At 48.1% G+C, this 25,107-nt stretch overlaps 2 protein-coding genes across 12 annotated transcripts in view; one reads left to right on the top strand and one right to left on the bottom strand.

Annotated features, from left to right (window-relative positions):
• The window catches only part of LOC149343186 (uncharacterized), a 229,454-nt gene that overhangs the window by 137,249 nt on the left and 67,098 nt on the right, over window positions 1-25,107 (top strand). For all 11 annotated transcript variants that reach the window (XM_089545726.1, XM_089545721.1, XM_089545724.1 and 8 more), the window contains 6 exons: window positions 2,836-3,063; window positions 4,782-4,925; window positions 7,900-9,558; window positions 10,309-10,560; window positions 11,572-11,796; window positions 12,486-12,848. In XM_089545726.1, the coding sequence (XP_089401852.1) occupies window positions 2,836-3,063; window positions 4,782-4,925; window positions 7,900-9,558; window positions 10,309-10,560; window positions 11,572-11,796; window positions 12,486-12,848 (2,871 nt within the window). The remainder of the gene's footprint in view (window positions 1-2,835; window positions 3,064-4,781; window positions 4,926-7,899; window positions 9,559-10,308; window positions 10,561-11,571; window positions 11,797-12,485; window positions 12,849-25,107) is intronic.
• LOC149343187 (uncharacterized) lies at window positions 19,127-20,317 on the bottom strand. The gene has a single exon (XM_089542319.1). It carries the CDS (start codon window positions 20,236-20,238, stop codon window positions 19,174-19,176), a length of 1,065 nt encoding a protein of 354 aa, XP_089398445.1. The 5' UTR covers window positions 20,239-20,317; the 3' UTR covers window positions 19,127-19,173.

Here is a 25,107-nt window from a genome sequence, read left to right as displayed (position 1 = left end):
AAAAGTGCATGTTTAGATTGCTTTCACAGAAATGTCGTTTGTGGTGTGGCTTAAAAGAATTCTTGAACACTGTTTTCTCAGAAAGAATCCATTTTCTGAGGGCCAGGGAATCCTGTTGGTTGCCAATCTAAACGTAGGAGATGGCTGTATGCCTTGGTTTTTTAAAAGCCTACACGATTGAAGAGTGATGAAGGTATTTCTTGCAGGCAAAGAAGTTGTTTCATGTGACACTGCAACCTACAAAATCCTGAGGTCTGTTTCCGTGTTTATTACATGCTGTGATATCGAGCGTACAGGCAGGCAATACTACATACTACAGAACAAAGCTCTCCATAATGTGATTGGGCTAATCTGACAAAGGTTGGTACATACATAGGCTAGCAAACGCAAGGAGGCCAAAACCTCGAGATTAAAATTTTGCTATAAGATTTTTATAGAACTTAAAACCATTGTACAGGTGCTCTTCTCATGTGCAGCGATAAAGAAGTCATTTATGTGTTAGCACCCTATCTTCCATGGAATTTAGTTGGCAGGCTTTATCTTCAGCGGCTTAAAGTAAAGTAATCTTAAAATACTCGTTTAAATATTTCATTACAGCTAATTTTTCTTTCTTTTAACGAAGGAGATGCTATGTTAACTTGCCATGCCATGTCATAGCTATGTCATACTTGCTGTGCAACCAGGAAATGTTAATGTTGGCGTAAAATAAATTTAAAACATAATTGCTTACCTTAAAAAGAATTCCCCTCTCTAGCATGACTCTTGCTTAGGGCTTTTAAGGGTGAGTTCAAAATAGGCTGCTTAATTATATTTATCATGTCCAGTATTTTTGAGCAGGCGTCTTTTGTTGGCTGGCCAAGGCTTGCATAAAATAAGGCTACAGGCACAATCTGTGTGAGTACATGACAGAGAGCTGTTGCTGAGAATATTTGTTGTCAAGCTGTGCTGCCTACCTAAGCAAGGTTTTCTTATTATATAGCGCATCAATTAGGTGTGACCCATTATGTCACCATTTCCTGCAACAGCTCCCCGGTTAAGTGCTTTCCTGGAAAGGGAATGAAAAAAGGAAGGACTTGACACGGTGGGCTGACAGCTTTAAACAAGCGCTGCATGGTTTCCTCTTTCAAGGAATTAAGATAATTGCATTGACACATTGAAAGGTGCTTTGACGTCTTCCCACCTGGCTGACCTCGAGACCTCTGGAACGAGCAGGGCTGGAACCACACAAAATGATGGCATTACCTAATTGCACTGTCTAATGGATGCTTGTTGTCTCTGTCCCATGGGCTCAATCTTTGTTCCGGGGGTGGCTCCAAAATGGCCTCTTGTTTGCAGTCATCTGAAGGAGCCCACACTTCGAAGACAATAGACGCTCATGAGATGCTTGCTGAGCCACAGAGTCTGTCTTTGTTTGGAGTGGCATTCTTTCGCTTTACTCCTGTCTCCATTGGCACCTGTTTTTAACAGCTTTTCGTGGAACTGAGTTGGGTGGAGATAATCTCATCGTATCCGTCGCCATCAGTGTTCACAACTGGTCTTCCCTTCGTGTTACTTTGCCATACCATAATTATTCTTGCATGACTGCATGGCTCTTGGCTGTTTGGGGAAAGTATGTTGCGAGGTTGAATGAAAAAAAGTAAGTAGTATTATGGAAGGTATACTCCATGAACATGGCAACCAGATCTGCTCTTCAGTGCAACAAAAGCTTGACATATGCACTAATCAGATATAACTTTGACAGCTGTGTTTAATTGATTGTGGGACTATCCTCATGAGTGTTCATAACTCACTTGGGTTAAGGTAACGAGATTAAGCCCTGGGTTACTCAAATCAAAACTGCCCATATATCTTGGTGGTTATATATACCGGGTGTTTCAGCGAACACTTTCAAAAATTCTCATAAGTAGAATTTTCTTGATAAAGAGATGGCTTTTGCAGCATAGTATTACCAATGTTGGCGGACACCAGAAAACCGGTGAATCGTATTAGGTAGTAAAGTGGTTCACTAATTTTTAATAATTAATTTTTTAACTATTACAGTTAGGTGCCTAGTTGCAATTAGATATTTGTAGCTGGTCGTTAGTAATAGCCATATCAGTTTTTAGAATTTCGAAAATGCGATTATCCTCGGCGATGTGGCTCGACAAAATTTGTCTTTTTCGACTAGTTACGTGCACTGTAGGGGATGCTTTGCCTGCATGCTTTCGATAGCGCATGTATTTTTCGCCCGATGCAGCCAAACTTTGTCCAGCCACAGCAGTGAGGGTAATTGCGTTTTCGAAATTCTAAAAACTGATATGGCTATTACTAACGACCGGCTACAAATATCTAATTGCAACTAGGCGCCTAACTGTAATAGTTAAAAAGTTAATTATTAAAAATTAGTGAACCAGTTTACTACGTAATATGATTCACCGGTTTTCTGGTGTCCGCCAACATTGGTAATACTATGCTGCAAAAGCCATATCTTTACCAAGAAAATTCTACTTATGAGAATTTTTGAAAGTGTTCGCTGAAACACCCGGTATTATACTGAACTATGCCAGTTTTTTTTTTTCCTGAAGCCCATGCTGTTGCCTGGGTAGGTAAAAACTCTCTAGCCCCAATCATTGACCACAGAAACTTTCTGGTCAAGTTCTGCAGAAAGTGCCTCAAGTGGCATGCTCTGCTGGTCACATTTTAGTAGTAATGTACGTTAACAGCACAGCCTGGAAATAGTGCCCTCCCAAACTGGTTAACTGTGCTAATCCAGCTTTCAGTGCCTAGCCATTCCAGCTTGAAAATGTGAGAAGGTTGTGCAGCAGCAACCTCAGGTGCGCCGTCCTTCCGTTGCAGATGGGCGAGGTGAAGCGTCAGCTGAGCAAGCGTGACGAGCTCATCCGGCTGCTCACGGAGCGGCTGGAGGAGACTCGGCAGGAGCAGGAGCGTGCGCAGCGGGAGGCTTCGCAGCAGGAGCACACCATGGCCCAGGAAGTGAGCCAGCTCAAGCGGGAGCTCCAGCTCTGCATGGAGCTGCTCGAGGCCAGGGGTGGCGACACTGCCGTCAGGCAGCAGCACCAGCAGGTGGGGGTCAGAGAGAAGTGGACAGCCCACTTCGTGCAACTTTATTGCTCTTACTTTAGAAGGCTTTGGTTGTCTTAGCTTTCGGATTGTAGGGTCCTCCAATAAACATGGCAGGAGTTAGAGGGAAGCTTCTGTGATGTGGGTCCAGAGGAGGTGTGGCTAGCTAGACCATAGCATCGTGACAATAGATAGACATGAAAGAGACAAAAGTGGAATGAGTCAGACAAATCAACTACTAGGAGCTCTCAGAATGTCATATCGAAGCTGTTCTGATGAAGCATGGAACGGGCAACTGACGGGCATTTATACATATGAATATTTATACATGCCTAAATTTATTTATTTTTTATTTATTTATTTGGTCATACTGTTAACCCTCAAATGAGGGTCGTTACAGGGAGGGAACAAAAACAAATATATAAATGAGCAATCATGAGTCAGAGTTCAAAATTTGTGCACCATTTCTCAAAAATATATCAACACCTATCAAATGAAACGTTTCTCAATTTAGCATTATAAATATATATAGTGTAATGGGGCGACACGAACAGTTAGTATGAACGGCCACAGTCCTTGTTCCAGCCGTGCTGCCCAGCAGGCCAGCGTTCGGAAGCGCAAACCCGAACTTCGTCTGCGTCGGCTTCCTTCTTCCTCTTCTTCGTCGGCGCTAGCTGCTGGAGCATCAAACCCCAACTCTTTTGCTTACAGTTCATACATCCTATGCAGTAGTCATAAATGGAGGAGCTATGTTATGTCTAGATGTTCTTTTCAAAGCATTGTTTCCCATTACTGAAAATTTCTTGTAAATAGGTTCTTAGCTTTATGATATAAGCTTATCTTTCACACAAAAATTATAGCGTAGATTTGTGCTGTTAGCTAAATGACACTCACTAGGTCTGCATTATGCTCAGGATATCATGAATCACACCAAATAATTGTTTACAGGTATTTCTAATAATACGCGTTGCTTTTAATTCCAAATATTGTCCACATTAATTTCTTGGCTATGACTAACGTGAAGGCATTGTTGTGCATGTAATTCAGCATAAGCCAAGCCTCATCAAGACTGTGCTGCTCTTGCCATATGCTCTTGCGGTAGGAACTTTGCATGTCCGTTCACACAATTAAATATGTCAGTGATTGTAGCCGCTTAGCATACAATGTGCAGTGTTGCACGCAGTAAAGCCATGCCATGCGTTTGTGCTGTTTTTGACGCATTCTTATAAGTGAGCCTGCGGTTGCTCAAAATGTATCAGTCGCTGCAGTATTCTTGCTTTATTGTAAGATCTAAACCAATGTGCAGTTCTTGTCCGCGATATAATAAGGTGATTTCAAAGATTGGGCATCTTTAAGACAGAGAAGCTTGCATACCTGAAGTGCCTGCGGTTCAGCGCACTCTCATTGCTTATTAATATGGTCCACAAGGGACTCGTCGATGTATTGTTGGAATCAGTGCGAGCATGATCACTTCAGGGCAAACCTGCTCATACTAAGCACTCTACCACAGTTTGTGTTTCCAAGAAGACTGAACGAAACACATGAGAATAGCTGGATTCTTTGTCCCTGTGTCCTTCATTGGCAGTTCTTTCGTCACACCAGGAAAAAAATAACATGTTGGTTTGGTTGGCAGGCACGAAGGTGATGTCACCCGCATAGTGACGCTGACTGTATACATGTTGCCGTGACAGCACCGGGTGTCGAACTCTGTTGTGGCGCAGATGCTGAGTGCCAAGAATGAGGCCCTGGAGCAGCTACAGCAGAAGGTGGAGGCCCAGGAGCAGCAGATCACGATGCTGCAGCAAATACGGACCGACCTGCTCGGCCGGCTGGCTGCCGCTTCCTTGGGTCCCGAGCAGGGCGAGGTGAGCTGCCGCTGTCACGGGCATGCCATGTCTAGCATTCGCAGCGCCACCATTGGGCCTCTCCTCTGAGGGCAGCCTTAACGAGCCAGTTTTAAGGGAAAGCTATTACCATCATTGGACAGTGCCTCACTTGGTGGTTGAGGGATACAGAGTAGAACAGGACATGGCAGTCTTTAATGTATTGTCGTTTACTTTTGCAAAAGGACAATTGTGAAGTCAGTCGAATTTTTGCACAGACACTGTTATTGCAATTGTCTTTAAAATAATGTTGGTCAAATGTTTTAAGGGACTCCCCCAAGGTGCAGTAGATTTGTAATGAGGGATTTGTAATAAGTTTCTGAGAAAGCTGTATAGCTTTTCTTTGTAGCCGTATGGCTGCGCTCAGGTGGATGTCAACGAGTAATTACTCTCTTATTACAAAATAATGTTCTTTTCATGTACGAAAAATGGGGCTAATAATCGTTCCAGATGTTCCTCAGGGAAAACTTTTCAAAGAAAAATTATTTTTTTGCTTGCTTACTTGTGAGGAAGGTGCGTGAGGTTATAAAATGTCTGTTGCTATCTTTTTTTTTATTTATATGAATGGTGTTTGCAAGCATGGAATGTGGTCATGTGCTAGTTTTGAATTGGCAATAGATTTCCTTCACTGTACATGGCTCGGTTCATTGTTCTTGTCTCTAGCATGGCTCCTGTAATTGAGTCCCCTAGTTTTCCGCAGTTATTGCAGATTTAACATTTTTCACATGATTGTGTGTTTGCAGCCACATTCTCTAATTTTTGTAGATATAATACTGCGTTTGTGGACATCAGCAGAAACGATAGAATGATGGAAATCTGGTTAATTTAATTGTTTGAATTCGCTCGTAAGATAGTGTCTGGTGAAGGTCGAAATTCTGTCAGCGCTCTGACATGCTTGGTCTTCCATCCGCTTAAGCAGGCTGACGTGTAAAGCGCTGTGGCGCTAGCAGCAGCATGCTCACATGCTTGTATGAGAATTTAGAGTCATGAGACCGGCAGCTGTCAAAAGCCATATTACCATATTTACACAAAGCTTTTTTCTTGAATCAAGTGCTTCAGAAAGCACCTCATGTTGTATGTTGACTCATGAAGAGAATGGTAATAGATGCCTAGAAACTACCACTAGCACTAAATACATTTGCCAGTAGCATGTAAGTGCAGAAATAGTTCAGCCAAAAATCAGGCAGAGTAAAGAGATTAGGAAGTGGTCAGTGGAGGACTTGCGATTACCTCAACACAGTGTTTACACAGGGTTACCCCAGGGGGGAAGGATGCTGCGGCACTCCCTCCCCCCAAGTCACATTCACATGGGCAGCTACAATACCATGTGAACCACTGGCCAAAAAAAAGAAAAGAAAGGGACTCAGCCATGGACACACTGCAGAACAGGAGCTGTGCCTGCTAAAAAAAAAAATGGCTGACAGTTTAGCATTGCTAAGCACAAAATATTATGCAAAAGCGAGGTTTTTTTTACCAGATGGACACCTCTGCCACATGCCTGAAAGGTTGGTTGAGGTGTCCACAGACCCATGGAGCCAGTTATGTGCCTTTCCTTTTCTCAAAATGAACGGATTGAGAAAAGGAGAGGCACATAATTGCCTCCATTCGAAGGTGGACACCACCACTTAGAGTGTGATTGAGGTGTCTACTGCCCAGTGACCTAGTTATGCTTGCTACTCAGAGACAGGCCCCACTGAAACTCCGGAGGTACAGCTAGAAGTGCTTTCGCAATAAAAGCAGACTGCAGGAGAAGGGTACTGTTCATGCCAGCCAAGCAGACATTCTCCATCTTTGCCTGTGGAGCAAAATCGGAAGCTGTAGCATCACTTCGCATTTTGAAAAAAGGCATCACTTATGTGCAGTCACCCTTGCTTAGGAAGGGATTTCATCACCCATATGAAAACCACTTCATGCATTGCACAGTTATTCAGCTACATAGCTTTATATGCACTCTTCTCACATGAGAGCGTGACATACCGTATGTTCTCATGTAAGGGTAGCCCCTGTGTAAGAGCTGCACCCAGGACTTGGCAGCTGGTAATTGGGAAAAAAAAAGAAAAACTCAGTCAGAAGAATTGCTTCATATGTGCATAATTTTTTCCACGTGGTCCTTTACCCTGGAAGCTGACAGACTTAACTGCCTGCGATGCTTGGTACAACCGCATGCGCGTCGTTCCCCGCCGGACTCCACTTGGAACCGTGAACATGCGATGCTGAAGTGCTGCTAACTCATCTTGTGTGCTGAAGCTGCAGCAGAAGTGGTTTTAATCTTAGTCATGGCTTTCTATAAAATGTCTAACCTCATTACCAGTTTACCATCGCACAAAAACCTCACGTTAAAATCAACATGTAATTGATTTCCACAAGGCCTTCGACAGTGAAGAGCGTGGAAAAGCAGGCCAGGAGAACACCGCTTCACACAGACGGTCGGTCAGTTGAGCGCCAGATCTTTGGAGAATCCTGATCTTAACTTTGAATCACATGACATTTTAGTAAAGTGATCGATCTAGCAACCTGTTTTACTTTATGCGATTAATTCATGTGGATCGTTGGGCACGTGTCTTATCATCCTTACTTTTAATGCTTTCAATGGGTTATACATTTGAAGGATTCACCAGGACTGCACCAATTCATCGTAAAAATGCGTGCCGCAGCATAAAAAAGAGGGCGCATAATAAGGTCTCTGCTGTACTCGGAAAAATTTTATGGAGCAGTGCCAATCCCGTGTAAGGGCCGCACCCCATCAAAACCATGGAAAAAAAGGTGCAGCTCTTACATGAATGTATACGGCAGCAGTAACTCCTGTGAGTGGCCATTACTGGCTCATAATGCTTATCCCTTCAGGACTAGCTTGAAAAACTTGTGCTTCTTTTCATTTGCATCATCACTTGCTTCTTGCAGAGATTTGGAAGTGAGTTTTGTGTTTCGTTCTCTCTTTTTCTTGTTTATTTTTCAGATTATTGCCAACAACGGAGGCCATTTGAACCTGTTATCTTCCAATGAATGCAAAGCAGCCGTCTCTTCAGACGTGGGTTGCCATGGGGATGCTGTCACACTCACTCTTATGCCTCTATCTGAACTCTCTGACCAACCATTGGCAAATGATTCTAGCCATGAGCACCTTCCATCACCGGAGCACACAGAAAGCGATGACTGCCTTATCCCAAGTTGCAAGCAACTCATTTGCAGCCACCTCTCTGACTGGATCACTGCCCGCTCTCTCTCCGTGGACAGTTACGCCGACATAGTGTCTGTGTTTGACGATCTCAAGTTGTTTGCAATGCAGGGCCTTCATTATGCAGCTGCTTGCGAGTCTTACAACATCCCTGTGCCAAACCCGGCCGACCTTCTGGGAGAGGTGGCAACGTTGCATGCAAAGGTGACCGTACTCGAGGATGAACTGAGGGCTCTGGAAGCAGAGATGATGAGTGTGCGAGCCGAAAACGGCAACCTCCGCCGGAGCTCTGTGGCGACAGAAGAAGAGCTGAAGACGTTGCGGACGGAGCGAAACCTGACTCTGAGCTCCATCAAAGAGAGCGAGTACCAGCGGGCCAAAGAAGAAGTGGAGGACGAAAGTCTGCTCGAGGTCTATGAACTGCAGACGGAGTGTATTCGGCTCGAGCAGGAGAAGAAGGCTCTAGAGCAGCAGCGAACTCGTTTGCTTTCCGGCGAGCAGTCGCCCTGCGTGTCACCCATCCCCTCCGTCTTCACAGCTATGCCGGAGCGGGTTCGTCACAGCTCCGCTGTGCAGACAGATGATGTGGAGGCTGCAAAATCAGCCTTGGAGAACAGTTGCGCAGCTTTTGCACAGGCCGTTGACAAAAGGCTGTCGCTCGACTCCCTGAATGCGTCGGCAGAGCTCGACGATGGTGAGAACGAGAAGGGGGCATACGATGCCCTTGTAGCGGAGAACATTCGCCTCACAGCGGATCGTCAGCGGGCAGAAAGTGATTTGGAAGTCACCCGGGAAAGGTTACGAAGTGCGGAGGAGTTGATCGACAAGCTCAAGGCACAGTTAGAGCAAGAGCATGGTACTCTGGAGCAGCTCGTGGCCAAGACAGAAGAGATGCTACAAGCAACAACCAATGCCGATTTGTCCAGCCGTGACAGGCGAATCTTCCTGGAGAACCAAAGCCTGAAGTGTCAGGTGGTGCTGCTGAATAGCCGCCTGGAACGGGAGCAGGACTTCTCGTCAGCACTCAAGCGACACGTTCAGTGCCTCGGTTCAAGGGACGAGGCCTTCCAGAAGACTGTCAAGGACTTGACCAACCGTCTGCTGAGCGGTGGTGAGCGGCTCCGGTCTTCCATGGACAGGTGCCGTCAGCTGGAGCAGGCCCTTGCCAAATCGGCGGCCAAAGCCAAGCGCCTGGAAGCAGAGCTGCAGCGGTTGCGAGGGAGCCTGAAGGCATCAGGCGATGCGTCTCCTAGCAGCCTTAAAAATGGAGGTGCAGATTGCAGTGCCTTACAGGACGAGGAGTCCAAGCAGCAGGATGGGGTGAACACAGAGGCATCCAGTGGGGGATCTGGGAAGGGGAGCAATGGTGATAGGAACATAAAGGAGGAGGAAAGGCCACTTGTCATTCAACGCATGCTGCTGGAGCTAGAAGAAAAAGAGGTAAGTTTCACTTGCTACTTGCAGGAAGCATTGGAAGCAGTTTTACTTGCTGGAAGCATGTAAAATTGAACTGATTCTCTTGTGCCTGACATTGCTCACATAGTTTAGAGGAACTTGCTGGGCGAGTTGATGCATGACTGTTGTTAAGAACGAGTTGCCCTCAGCCTGTAGTATAAGCCTGCCTATATAAGCAGTATTGAAACGAATGAAACCAAACCAGTTGATAGTTTGCACTCTTTCCGTCTTGATCATTTTCCCGTGTTTGTATCTTAAGTGTGCACAACTCATTCTTAACAGTAGTTCCACACATAGTTTGTGGTGTACAGTATCTTAGATTGAATTATACATTTAGCTTATTGAATTGTACATAAATGAATCATCATGTTTTGTGCACTTGATTTTTATTTTCGTACATTTGTCGCTGTGCTGAGTCAAGGTATCTGTACTCACTTGCACAAGTAGAACTAAAGTAAAATTTTGACCCTCCTTGGTGCCATGGGCACTTAAAGCTCACAAAGTGCAGTCCAGTCATCCAGCTGCAACTAAGCATCTGCTCAGGTGTTGCTGTCATTGCTTCTTCTAGCATTGTTTTCAACACAAGCAGTGCAGTTAAATTCAAGACGCACTGCAGTTCAAGTGTTCAACTAGCCTGCCCGCAGTAATCACCCTAGCGTGATGTTTCATACCACGTGGAATCAATCTTCGTATTCCCAGCTGGTCACCTCCCACGCACTCTTTCCCTCTCCCCAGCTGCTTCTGTCAAACCAGGACCTCTGCAGCCGCTCCTCCCAGCTGCTGGAGCTGTGCAGGCAGAGGGAGCAGCTGCACGCAGAGTACGGGGAGCGTTTTGCTGCCGCCCTGGCGGCCCTCAAGGACTCGTGCCGACGGGACCTGCTGTCCTTCCAGGAGTGCCTTGTGCGCGAGTCCTCACTACAGCTGCTTCGTCTCCGAGAGTCGCACCAGGCGGACATTGCAGCGCTCAAGCAGCGACATGCAGAGCAGGTGGGATCAGTCATTTGCCTTTTTAAGCCTGCTGCTATGCTTGCAAGAAGTGACATTGTTTTGTACCTCTGAGACAATAAACACCCTGCTAATAGTGCAAGCAGGAAGTAGTCTGATTTGGGAGCTTCTTTTTTCAGCTTGTTTTGCTAGTCCTCAACTACATTCTTCTGGTACAATTTGCACTTTGTTTTGGCATGCTTTATGGCACTGTTTTGATGAAAAAAGTAGTCGTAATCAGTATGTATTTGGTACATTATTCATCTGTAAACAGATGGTATTTAGTGTGTACTCAAGCACAGATTTTCAGCCGTGGCTCACTCTTACCTGAAGGCTCATTTCTCCAGGACAGTCTCTGCAAAGCATTGTGAATAAGGGCTTTCATTCTGATATCCTTACACGGGGAGCTCGTGACCGAAGGAGAGCTTGTCGTATTGTCAGTCTGATGTGCAGACTTATATAGGCTGTTTCATCACTAATGTACACTTGTATCCCTAAACCTATGCCTAAAACTGCAAACTACTTAGCACATGCACTGAAACATTCCGGAGGGGTGACTTGTGGCAGTGGGTTTTTTACCAGCCAGTTTGGTGCCTGGTTTATTCACAATAAATGAAGGGCGTTGGCGTGCACATATGCGGCTCTTGAAAAATCTGCCTCTTCGCATAAGGAACAGTAATGGTGCCACTTGTCTACTTTGCATGATAAAGCGCCTACCACGATAGAGGATGATGGGAATTTTGTTTTCCTAGTAACAAAATGCCACCCACTTTGTTTGTGTTAGTCATGAAATGTCCCTCACTGTTAGGGATGGGTTAAATTAGTTTTGGACAAAACAGCATGCAACGTAATGTAATCCTGTATTGGTGGTAAATGTCCTCCTTTCTAGAAAATTTAAAAAAAGGTGTGCTAGCAGTTTAAACCGGAGATGCATTGAGGCCCATCTTGCTTAGTAGTGCACCAATAATTGTATATTTCAGCATTGTGTGATGGTGGTGCTGTGAATTTGTGTAGGTGGAGCAGCTGCGGGCTAAGCTGTTGCCAACCGATGCTGCGCAGTCGTCGGCCAGCGAGGAAGAAGAAGCGGTGCTTGCCGAGTTGCGCCAGCGGCAGCAGGCAGAGTACGAGCAGCTTCTGCCCAGGCTGGACGCTGAGCTCCAGCTGAAGTTGCAGGCCCTGGTTGCTCTGACGCTGAGGATACACCAGGTGGAGAACGAGCGTGCCCTGGCCTCTGCACAGGTGAGCAGCATCACCAGCTGTGGGAGAACACTAAAAATATTGCAGCTGCCAAGTTTTGTTGAGGCAGTGCTCGACTTGGCTTCTGAAAAGAAACACAAGGCAGACATGCCCGGTGTTCAAACAGTCTTGGGACGCCCTTCATTGAAACTTCCTCCAGCTTGTCACTAAAAGTGTGGCTAAAGTAGCGAAAGAAAAAACCATGGTCAGCACACTCATGAGTGCACTCGCCTCGATCACACTCTCATCTGTGAGTGTGAGTGAGCTACATCTGATGGTGCTGATGCATGGAAGCAATATCTGTAGGCATAATGGGGCCTGTGCCGTGCTTCATATTGTGCAAGTTTTAGCCATGGTATCTTGAACCTTGATCTCCCTGCTCTTGAAGGCGCTGTCTTCAGTACGATTGTCCCCGCAACATGTGCAACGAACCCTCACGGTCCGTATAAGGTATCTTATGAGCGGACCCCAGAGGACGGTCCTTTAGATAGTCGTTCTCTCGCTTGCACTGTTAGTGAGTAGCAGTTTTACACTGTGCAGCATAGAAATAAACGACTTTTTAAAGCTGACACGTTTTTGCAGGAAAATTGCTTGTTGCAAGAAAAGAAGTCCTTATGTCGCAAAGCCACTGACGTGATTCGCATTTGCACCACTTTAGTTCACATGCTCATACTTCGATGACCCCCGTGCAGGAGCATCTTGCCAACGAGAAGCAGCGCCTGTGGGAAGCACTGACAGCCTGCAACCAGGTGCACAGGGAGGCACTGGAGGCCCGGCTTGAGCATGAGCAGAAGGCTGCCCTGAGGGACCAGTACCAGGCCCTGCTGAACGACACAGCTGGGCAGATGCACTCCTCTGAGGACGCCACTGCTCCACCCAGCTCTGCTTCTGCTGCTGCTCCTGCTGCTCCTGCTACCACCACTACTGCTGCTGGGGATGGTCCTGACGCACTGCATCTCTCACAGATCAGCAAGGACCACGCACAGAGCACGGTCGAGGTGCTCTGTGGCCTCCTCAAGGAGCGTTTAGACAAGGACTTCCATGCGGCCGTCAATGTGAGTTATGCACCCCATCTGCTGCTTACCATAGGCACTACAGTATAATCTCGATGCTACTATCTTGGCTGTCATACAGATTTCTGTATGATGTGAATTTGTAGCATTTCCTGGCTGAACAGCATTTTGTGCAAGTTACAGAATATTGGGTGTTCGAGCACTCTCCCGCACCGCGACGGTGATACCCACGTTTCTTAAGCGCTGTCCTCGCATCAGGAATGCCACGATTGCTGGGCGTGCTGTGTGCATCACGAGCACTGAGTGGTTTCGCAAGGCCTGCACATTGCCGACGCCATGATTGCCAGCAATGACGTACTCGCTGCCGGCACTGAGCGGTTTTGAGAGACCCACACGCCGGGTATGGCATGATCGTCAGTTGCGCATTGCGTATCGCGAACACTAAGTGGTGCCTTGTGCCCATAAATAAATCCTGTCAGCCGTAAATAGATTTCTGTGATTGGTTTTTCTCTTGCTTACCATGCAGATTTTATTTCCTTTTTTTTTTTTTCATAAAACGAACTTTGGGAAATACAAATACTTTTTTGCAAGCTCGTGACATCGAGTTGCTACTATATCCAAATGGGCTGGGGTCAGAATTGTCATTGCGTATGCAGCATAAAGACAAGATATGTGAGAGGAAGTTTTTTTTTTTTCCTTTCTATTAAAAACAGTGATAGGGTGTGTTAAGCTGCACGTCACCCACATAACCTATGTTCGTGCCAGAGCAAGCTGAAGGCACAGCCAACACTCACTGCACGCCTGTGCTCTCTCTCTGAAGGAAGGAAGGCACAGTTGTTTGAGAGCACAAGTGTTAATTACACAGTAAGCTTCATTACAAAACACTGCACTATCCCCCAAACCTCAGTTTAACATTATAAATCACTGCACTATCCCAAAAACCTCAACCCATAGCCCTACCATAGCACCTAAAAGTGGGCCCACGGCGCCACACACGCATAGCTAGGACTTTACAAACCTGACTGCAAAGCTAAGGGTGCTCGCGGACCACATAGCCAACCAAAATGTTAAATTCGAGATGGGGGGTGCACAGAGCTCATCACTGACAGTGCCCAGTGATGATGATGAAGCAGCCAAATCAGGCCTTCCCGATTCTGGGACATCCGTTCAGGTGCAGATTTGAGCATGCATACTAGGTGCGTGCATTAAACCACCCATGTTCTTCATTCCCCGGCAAAGGCCAAGGAACTGGCCGGGAGGTGAACTCTACTCGCCTTTCTGCTGCGCGAGTCAGTGGCGGTCTCCACATTCATTTCTGGCTCGCGACCTCTCGCCAAAACAATGCCCCAAACCTCAGTCAATGGAGATGCAAGGACGAAGAAGGAAGGACAGAAAGAAGGGTGATTGACACTGGTTCTTGAAAGAGCTTCCCTTTGGATGACAAGCTGCACACCCGCTCGCATTCCACTTGCAGACGCATGACCAAAAAAACAGCAGCAGCGGCCGTACACTCAGGAGGCACTATTTCCACACACTATCTAAACCTGCGATACCAAGCATTTTTTATTTTTTTCATGTTTAGTTCCAACTATCCCCCTCGAAAGTTCCAGTACATCCCTGAATGAGCTTGTAATTGTTATTCTGCCCATCTCCATACAAAATAAAAATAACAGCAACAGCTGTTTAAAAACACTCTTCCCATCATAGTTATCCATATGTCTTCATTGAAGTATTATCGCCATTAAAAGCAGATAGGCATATTTTGAACCTTCTTCGATGGAGTGTTTCGACTGTATTATATGAGAGGGTATTTAAATTTGTGCAAAACTTGTGGTCTTCTCCGTTTGTTTGTCTTGGTTGCAGGCATGTGTTGTTTTCAGTTCTCAATGAAAACAGAACACATTCGCAAATGTTGTGCGATTGGAAACGGTAAGGAAAACCACAAGGATAGCTGCATAAAATGGGCACTGGTCATTCATCTCATGTTAATTTCATGTCACTTTGTTGCAGGAATGCATTTTCTGTTTCCCCCTCATCACACATCAGTGTGGGTTTGGTTACTCATACTTTATATTTAGCACTGTCAAGGCTGCAGATCCGGCTGCATGGGTTTATATAATCACCTCAGTTATTGTCATTGTTGGAAGGGGGACGTCCACTGCAGTATAGCTGTGCGCGAGTGCATTTCATTGTGAGGGTTTTGGTAGCTATGGGTTTAGTTATTTATGTACCCCCTTGTGCCAAAAGTAACCAAGCAGCAAGTTTTTGCTTCCCAACCGTATAATGGAGCCTTTACGGCACCCCTCAAGACCGAAAGGTGTAAAAACATAAGGAAAAGGGCTCATCTTACTTTGCACATATTTATAGCTTAAGGGTTGCCATGAGCGCTTCGCTACGCACTTAGGAAACAAACCACCTTTGCCCCGTTACTTTTGGCAAAGACTGTACATTTGTGCATGTATAGCATCTATGCAAAGATGTACACATGCAGGTAAAGTTGGTAAGGTACACAATACTGCTGTGAACAAAAGCACTAGGCTGTGAACGCTCCTGAAAGATAGGAGTACAATTCTATTGCCGTTGAAGATCATGTTGCAGTGTGTTGGTATGCTACAATACCACCAGTTGGTGGTCCTGAATGTCATGCAGGTGATGGTAAAATTGTGTTAAGACTGCTTGAAAGGCAGGCAGTGGGTAATCTTGGTGATAAGTGTTTTTTTTTTTTTTTTTTTCCGTGCAAAAGATAGGACCATTATTGAGAAAATCACAAATTAGTTTTCAATTTCTGCCCCCCACATAGTGCAGGAAATGCGACATCATTGTTATGACATGGGAGTGCGGGAAATGCGAATTTTTAAGACATGGGATATCCTGGGCTCTTGACAGATCAGAGAAACTAGCAAAAATGAAACCTCTTGATGTACCGATCAGGGGGGCTGGACTGTTTGTTACAATATGTGTCCACAGATGGCGTCACCACACTGCATGCTCCTCAAAACATGGCAGCCTCATTGTCCAGATAAGGTGTGACTGATACACCTCGTCACACTGCTTTTGTTCCATCATTTTGGTTTTACTTACCTGTCAACTATAGTGTTGCATAAGAAAGCAAAAAACAAATGCTTGTTATCATCATCAGCAGCAGCATCCTGACTGTGCCCACTACAGGGCAGAGGCCTCTCCCATATCTCTCCAGTTAACCCGACTCTATGCCAGCTGAGGCCACCTTATCCCCAGAAACGTCCTAATCTCATAATGCACATGGCCAGGTGCAGTTCTTGGTATTCATCTGAGACATCACCGCAGGAAAACCGCAGTCATATGTATTCTTTAAAAATGCCTGGGCAAACATGTATTTCCAGGAAAACTTATGATCCAAAGCCATAAAAGTTTTCAAAAATGCAACTAATGAAGTACAAAGGCATTTACTGCCACTTTCACTTTCTATAAAATTGGATTAGCACTTGCTGGCACAAGAGCTAAACAGCTCTTATGGTGTAGTTGCAGGCTTCTATCATAGTATTTGCATTGCCCTTAGTGCAAAATCCAAGCTGACGATGGCAAGGGTGAAAGTAGCCGGGGCCGCTGTTGCGGCTGTCAATTTTTCAGATGCTTATGGAGAAGTCACTTTTGCACCTGACTGCCATTGCGCCTCTGATTGCGTCGCATGCCCCAAATCGCAGGGCCCGGTGAATTAACTATCGTGCTCATCGTTTTTGAATGCTTTGCCCCATTGCACTGATGCAGCGCGGAAAAGCAGCTCTGGTGGCTAACTGCTGCTGGTCATCTGCTGATATAACGTGCCCCAGACTCGGGCCACTGATATGTTCACGCACATTCTGATGACCACTAAATGTATCATATGATCAGAATTGGCGAAATTTTAACGTACTTATCGGGAGATTGTTTATCTGGAAACGCATTTAAGAAAAACTGCATCTGTGTGGGACTTTTTTATTGTTCGCGTTTTATATATACCAGGAACGCATCAGCGAGGTACGCTGTATATGTCTTTTGCTTTTATGTAATTTTTTTGTCATATCCAAGTTCTGTTTTAAGTAAAATGTCATGTTGATTTTTTTGGTATACTGATCTCTCAATACAGCTAGCCAGAGCATTCTAGTTTATTTTTACATCTAAGCTACTTTGGCTAGGAAACAGCAACAACACATGTCAAGGGACTTTGGTGCAGCTTTTATTTCAACCATCACTACACATTCTCAGACCTGTTTGACTAGGTAGTGGTGATCACAAACCAGTGACTGTACAAACAACATGCAGTGACAGCAGTGGCAAACAGACAATAAACAAGTGGGTTATGCAAGAAGCATGGAAGTCGTGCGGTTAAGCGAAGGTAATTTAAAATTCTGAGGCTATTTAAAATGAGGTAATTTAAAATTCTGCCATTAAAGCTTGGGCCTCATTCTGAGTCTCATTCTTTGATGCCAGTTCATGACTGGCACCATGCATGGGCACTTTTCACCAACATAGTGGTTAACCAGATTACTCAATACATATCTGCACCATAGATTGAGTTGCGCATTGAAGTATTTGAGCAGTCACAATGCATAGTTTGGTGCAGCGATGTACCTGCTTCAAGAAGCAATCAGCAGTGCTAAAAAAAACATAGACACTGCAGGCTTCATCACAAAAGAGCATTGACCTTTGGCAATTCACTTGCATTATCGATTCATCTCTCCCTGTAACGTCAGCTTCCTAAGTTAGGCCTCCTGTTGAGCAATTTTTGTTGCACATCTCGGTAATGAATTTCCTCCCTAGTTTACGCTCTCCAGCAGCGATATTTTCCTCAGCCGGCATATGTGGTGCATCTAGTTCATTTGTTAGTAGCTGCAGCACACTGCATATGGTGCTTATTGGTGCATCTATTGTGTGCATGCTTGCAGTGTGCTAAATGTGACTAGGTGACAAAAACACACAGAAACGCAACAAATATCAAAACAAAATTTCACACAACATGAACAGCCATAGCAGTGTAAATATTTCTTAGCACCTGTGAGCAACATAACCTCTTTGATTGTTCCCCACCTTACGTATGACTCAGTACCCATAACACTTCACATGACTTGTACCTTGTGGTGTCTTGTTATTTCAGCTTCTCCAAAAAATTTTTTCATAATTATACTTTACTTTCATAGCACTTTTCATAGGGTATAGTGTTAAAACACTAGAAAAATTTGTAAAATGGCACATACAAATTATTGAGCATATCCATGAAGATCCATAAACGTTGTCAATTTCCTCTCCTACCTGCTGTATGTTTATTTAATTGAGCACTGTTCTTCCTGCATTTCCTGTTGACAGGAAGATGTGTATAGGCATTTGTAGGCTGTTTCTGTTTATTTACATCATGACGAGAGTTGAAGAAAGGGTTCTTCAGACATAGACACCACTCAGTAGCCTTAAATATATACTCTTGTCTGTACAACTCCACGGACCAGATGTGCATTACACTTGTACATATCAAAAGCTATGATGCTATCATTCAAGCTTCATAGCTTGCACATGGATGCAAGTAACACATGAGAAAAGTCCACTTACTCTCTCTAGTATGCTATTACATGCTTCTTGTGGACTTAAGCTCCTCGACATGCTTCAGTTGATGCCTGCATGCTTTTGGCAATATCTGAACCACAAGGTTACACTTAAGACACTGAATACACACTGCTCAAATGCACTTCAAATAAATGCTGAAATTCTTCAAGCACAAGGGCCAGTCGCGTGCTCTTAAAGCAGTTTCTGCCTGGCTGTATGCACTAAACATGCATGAAGACTACTTCCAAGAGCTCTGTTTGCTGGCACATGATATCGAAAAAAAAACTAAACCCACATGCAGTTTACAACTTTGACAAGATCATTGTGTTAGGGCAGAGCCTAACAATGCATGAAAAACTTGCGAAAATATTTTCTTGTCTAGACCTTTGGCATAGATGGCAGGCACCACTCCAGAAGGAGAGGCAGTACATGCTCGTGCAGTTCCGTGGCTGTTGCCCATACCACATGTATACATTGTGTTCACATACTGTTTGATCTTGGGCTGAAGAGTGAAACACTTGCTGTGTGCTGAATAGGGTAGGGTGGCTTGTGCTCAGCGAAAGCCATCTCATTGTAGCTTTGGAATGTGCAGTGTCCGCTTGGAACTCAGGGAATGACTTCCTGCAGTGATCATCAAGGGCTTTTTCATGTTGCATGATGTCTTTGAGCTCACACGTCACGCGTTTAGCATCTGAGTGGTCACCGTTGAGGCTGGTTGCTGCATCCATTGTCAGATGATTGACAGATTCGTCTCTCGATTGGTAACGTCAGCGCATCCACGTCCATCGAGACTTTCGAGGAGGCAGTGGCAAACTCAGATGTGCCCGATGGGCACCACCCGCCTGTGCTGCCGGGGCGAGCAGCACAGCACACGCACGATGTACACCGAGCCCTCGGCCACGACCGAGTCGCTGCACGCGTTCACCATGGGCAGCACGAAGCCCAGCAGCAAGGTGCAGAGCAGCGTCCACAGGGGCAGGGCGTCCCGGAAGCTCGGACACGAGCGGCCGGCCGAAGACGAGACAGTGGGCGGGAGCGCCACCATGAGGTAGAACATGAAGCCGATGAAGGGCAGCGTGCCGGCGAGCAGCAGCGCGAACTTGGTCCACAGCGCCATCAGGTCGGCGCGGCTCAGCGCCGCAGAGGCGCCGTCGCCCGGGAAGTCGTCGTCATCGTCGGCCCGGCGACAGGAGTCGGCCGCCGCGGCGATGGTGGGCAGCGGCTGCGGAGATGTGGCGGCGCGCGCCTTGCGCATCGCCGACGCCGTCATGTCGACGAGCACGGCCAGGTCGACGACGACGTGGAGCGCGTAGAGGGCGCACACGAACGTCGAGAAGGCCGAGGACCACACGTGCGGCAGGGAGCAGGCGTCGGCCGACTCGTCCCCGCCGCCGCTGCCGGAGGGCCAGTCGGAGAGCACGGTGACGGCCAGCAGTGCGGTCTCGCACCAGGCGAAGCCGCTGAGCAGCACGCAGAGGCCCCGGTTGCGCGCGTGTCCCGCGAACGCCCTCGGCCACGTGTCGGCCACGCAGCGATGCACGATGGGCGCCGTGACGTGGGCCACGTACCCGATGAGCAGGGCCACGGACAGGGCGGAGGGGGCGGCCCCGCATCCGGCCCTGCTGTGTTCAGGCAGCCGCAACGCGACCAAGTGCCACAGCAGGGCGGCGGCCGACAGCAGGCCGCACAGGGAGAGGGCCAGGTGGTAGGCGCACTTCCAGGAGCGCCAGGCGAAGCAGAGGATGACCAGCGCCTGCGTCAGGTTGGCGCCCAGCGCGAGCACGGCGGCGGTCGCCGACAGCACCACGAACACGTCCGAGTGGTTGATGGTCGCCGCGAAGTAGGTCAGGCGGCCCACGGGGCACCCGAACGCGTCCATCGCCACCGGGCCGGCCCCGATCGGTTCCTCCGTGCGAAGACTTCCTCCGATATGCCTCTGGAAGCCGAGACAGCAGAAGTTGTCTGTAGTAAAAAAAAAAAAAAAGAAACAAAGTCTATATTATATTGTGGTCTACTCTTGATGCACTTCATGCATATGTTTAGTCAAAAATGGCAGTGGCTTAGCTCAGCTAGGCCAGGATATACTTAGCGAAAGCAGTTTCGTCTAATGACATTTCGGTAGCAACGTTGCATTTCGGCTGGCGAAGCGAGCGGAGGCGAGCGCAGCGACGAGGCAAGCGGTGTGACGTCATACCAAACGGCGGCCGCCAGCTGCGCGGTTGCTAGGCAACGGCTCAAGGTCGGTCTCTGTGCCCCCTCGGAGCACCGCCACAGCGAAATAGCGAGTTCGTGTCCAATGTCGCTCTCGCTACAAAATCTGCGGCTGCCTCGCTGCCAGCGGAGGTTATAGATGCCAGTGGAGGGAGAAACTCTGACGCCGTCTATGATACTTGAGCCTGCTAACATTCTATACAGTGGCAGGAAACATTATTATTGTCGATGCCCTATAGTCTGGGGCAGTTTTCTAGAGGGAGGGTGCGAGTTCTGCTCGACTGCAGGCTCCCACACCCGCCGCTACGCCTCTGCTAGTGGCCGGTTCCAATGGCTGCCTGGCAGGCTCGCGAGGGCTCTCGAAACTGGAAGCGTTGAGGAGTCGGTGAATTAGAACGCGCGGCTCCCTACATGAGTGCGGACGCACGGATGCCGGCTACGATTTGGAGCGCGGGTCATTATTTCCGCTATCCCGCGCACGCATGCGCTGTTGCTTGGCTCGCTTTTATAAAGAAACGCGCGTACGGCGTCTTCCGCGTTCGGAATTGGCTCGCAAGGTTGCATCCACTACGCGGAGTAAGTCGGAGCCTGCCCGCCGGTGGATCAGTCGAGGGAAGCCGGGACTCGCCTGCGTGCCGCATTCCGCGTGGACTCGCATCGGCGGGCAGCCGAGCGAATCGGTGGCTGGCTGTCGGCGGCCCCCTCGCATTGTCTTTGATAAACACGCGTGTAGGACGGGCCTCCCGGCACGCCCTGGAATGCACTTTGCGTTCACTATACTTCAACAACTCTTCGGCAGGAAGCTACGCTTTTTTTCAGGCTTCGTGACGGGAAGTGAAAACGGGGTCTTCCCGCCGCCGCCCCGTTTTTGAGGTCAGTGAAAAACAGAAAGGAAAACTCGCCGCTTCCGTTCCTGAATTGTGGTGGCAACTCCCCCCCCCTCTCTCTCTCTTTTTTTCTCAATCCCAGAGCCGCGCACGTTTCATATACAACGCGGTTTTAATCGCCGGTGTAAAAGACTCCGGGCGATTTGCGTTTGAATGCTGCAACATCAGGAGGTTAATTACCGGCTCGGTATGTAACTCGAGTGTTGAAAAAAAAAAAGTTTTGTACGGAACTTGGACCCCATTACTATTGTCAAACTGCGCATGCGCTGTTGGTGCCTCTCACTGGCACTGTATATAGGTGATTGAGGGCATGGCGAACTATAGAGCGCCCGGAAAACCTCGGGAGTTTTCACTACGTATGCATCCACATTCTGCGACTTGCACTAAGTATTTTCGTATTCCTGTACCGAGCTGTTCGCGGGTGTGTGTATACAAATTTCAAGCACGGAATGCATCTAGCTCCCGTTCCTGGGCGAACTCGGGCCGAACGTCGTGGCGAACCGCAGGGAGAACATGGCGCCGAACCCGAAGCGAACGTAGCGAAACTTTCCGTCCGCACGATGTGCATATACCTTGGCGCACGCTGAAGGGACCGGCGCCGGGCGCGTGGAACGGCGGCAATTGCATATTACGCCGATTTTCTGTGCACATTGCTCAGAAGCCGCGATGCCGGCCGACGTGGAAGCGACTTTATCTGCTTTCATAATGTCGTCGCTTCGGCGCAAGTATACCTGCGGCGCGCGCCTAATCTTTCAGCCTTTTCCTTTCGCTTCTGTCACTCTAAACACTAATACGCCTATATGGGAGTAAGCTGTCCTCTAGGACACACCCTTTGGTGTGCGCTAGAGGATTGTTACTCCTTTCTGTTCAGAGTATAGACGTCGTGTTCGTGTACGCCCCAGCTAAAGGCTAAACAACGAACATACGCGACCTGTCTCTAGAGAAAGGCTTAGCGCCTTTCTAGAGGCCCGTGTACTGCGCGATGTCAGTGCACTGTAAAGAACCCCAGGTGGTAGAAATTTCCGGAGCCCTTTACTACGGCGTCCCTCATAACTTGAGTCCCTTTGGGACGTTTAAACCCAGTAAACCGTTTTTCCGAACCTATAGTAGTATAGCATGCCAGCGTTTTTGGAAGTGAGCCGTCGTAATGTGCCACGCCTTTTCTGCAACATATTTCATGCTTGTGCATACTCTCTACTATATCGAAGATATCGAAGCCGCGTCCCCACAAAAATTAAGAAACGACCGCCGCGGACGGTTTGAATGCGCTCTAAACGGATCCGCACAGGCAAGGCTCGTCCATCTGCCTGCCTCGACAGACGACCCCAACAGCATGCAGTTTTGGCGCCGTCGCGCTGGCGGCTGCCGTGGAGCGATTGCGTCGAAGCCGCGACCACCTGTCCGATGGCGAGAACTGGTTGAGAACTGGCGCGTGGCAGCCTGTTCTGGTCGCGGCATCTAATATGAGGCGGGTCTGCTGACCGCCGTCGTTTCCCCTCGTGGATCGCCAGGTGAAATGATGCGCGAGGGCGATTGGCCCTCACGTGCCGGGGGTTGACGCAAGCAAGCGCGCGGCCCGCCTGCTCGGAGGCGCAGAAGGGCGCCGGATGACACGGCGATCTTTATCGTCTGCTTCCAGGAATCGCCCTTGCCTCGCGCGACCGTGATTGGCTGGCGGTCTGCCGCGCCGCTGTCGCCAGGGCGGGCTGGTATACAGCAAATGTGGAAACGTATAATTTAACCGAATGAGAACTACCTTTTAACTGTGCGAGCCCCTAAAGTGTATAGTCTTTCCTTCCACCATGAACCTCATATCTGTTATAATACTGATACTAAATGGGCTTGCAATCTCTAGTACTGAACGCTGCTTGTTGGGCACGTGTTCGATGCGCTAAGCCTAAGTCGGCGGTGACATGGCGTCGACTTCGCAGTTCGTGCGTGCCTGATTAAACTTGAATGCTTATGATAAGTGCGTTGGAGGGAAATTGGTCGTTCGTTTGTGAGTTTTCGTTGCCTTACCTTACACGTATGTTTCACGCGCAAACGCGCCCATGCCAGGCGTGTAGCACGGCGTACTTTGTCGTGTCTTGGCCAACGCGGCTTTCCGAGGGTGTGGACTCTCGTGAGGCCCACGTCGCTAGCTGTTCTCGGAAGAAGCGTACCTCGAGGCCGACAGAATGCCGCGGACGCGAGTTTACAACTGTGCGTTACGTCTGCGCGGAGCAATGGTGAAGTTTGTCGTGTACGTCTAACGAGTCTATTTAGGCGCTGCAGAAACGTTGTTCCCCATTAGATCGAATCGGCGCTTGTAACGAAGAGCTCACCGGCTGCGCATGTTAAAGAGGTTCGGCTCCATTAATAGAGCGGAAATATGTATCGCGAGTACCCGCCCTCCGCGATGGCTCAGTGGTTTTGGCGTTCGGCTACTGCCCAAGGTCGATCGCAATTCGATGGAGGCAAGATGCAAAGTACGCTCTTGTGTTGTGCGATGTCAGTGTTCGCCGGAGCCCCCCCCACCCCCCCCCCTTCACACACACACACACACACACACTTCGGCGTCGTGCAGCTTCGGGGTGTTAGACCTCACATAATATGACATATATACTATGTATTTCGAGAGTAAGCATAACAACACATGCCGTATAGAAGGGGACGGCACTATGGAACTCCGATTTTTTTTTTTTTACCTGTAGTGCGTCACCTCATTGCTCCACCGGAAACGAACCCTCAACCTGTGGCATGGGCGGCGGTGCGGCCTGGCCAGAACGTACGGCACCGCCCCCAATGCGACCCCATTGTTTCGGCTGGCCTGTTTGTGCGACGTGGGCGCGCTCGCTAGTGCGTATAGAGGAAAGAAATATATCGAAGTGGTGACCTCCGGGGAGTCATCCGGGGCAAAGGGGGCGTGAGATGTGTGTACACGGCTCGGGGCGTTTCAACTTTGCCCTTTCGGGCGTGTGACATCTGCAGAGTCGACTCAGTACCTCACGGCCGGCGCGATTGTTCTCTGTTGTCAGGCGTGCAGTTGGCGTTCGGCTGTCAGGCGCGCAGGGAGACAAGAGTGGACAAGAGTCGCGCCAGAGTGTGAAAAGAATTGAGAAGACCTGAGCCCGATGTATAGTATAACGCTGTGGCAAGGTCTGCCGGGAACGGTCCTTCGGCGAAGACAGCAATGCTTGGACGGCGGAGAGCTTTGAGCCTGGCATTCCTACCCGCTCTAGTTTCTGGCTTGCACTTTAACACTGGGGCAGAATTAGCGGCGTCGGGTTCAGTGTTTGGTGCATCACCTTCGCGACGGCAAACTAATGTCTTAACACAATGGGAAGAGCACAGGGCATCGGCCGCGCTTGCTGCTTATGATGATTGTTGCGCATGGTGTGTGTGGGCTCTCGTCGTTACGTTAATTCCAGAGCACGCCACGGTCGCCCGTGCTGTATAGTGAGCATGTGGCGGTACGGTCGAGGCGCGAATTTTTAGAACAGCAAACGAAGCTGTACACAAGTGTGGTGCTATACTGCAGCTCGCCGTGAAGCAGCGTTTCGGGAACTGCGTGCTTACGGTTTGTATAGTATAATAGAAAGGGGGGGGGAGAGATGATATTAACTTATACGTGGAGGAGTGCTCTTTCTGCCTTTTAGAGCTGTGCAGCC

This window comes from Amblyomma mixtum, chromosome 5 (genome assembly GCF_055824585.1).
Source record: "Amblyomma mixtum isolate Tamu chromosome 5, ASM5582458v1, whole genome shotgun sequence".
In the NCBI taxonomy this organism is placed as follows: domain Eukaryota; kingdom Metazoa; phylum Arthropoda; class Arachnida; order Ixodida; family Ixodidae; genus Amblyomma; species Amblyomma mixtum.
This window is presented reverse-complemented; position numbering and strand designations above follow the sequence as displayed.

Coding starts and splice junctions, on each gene's coding strand:
- LOC149343187 (XM_089542319.1), bottom strand. CDS start 20,238: ATGGACGCGTTCGGGTGCCCCGTGGGCCGCCTGACCTACTTCGCGGCG.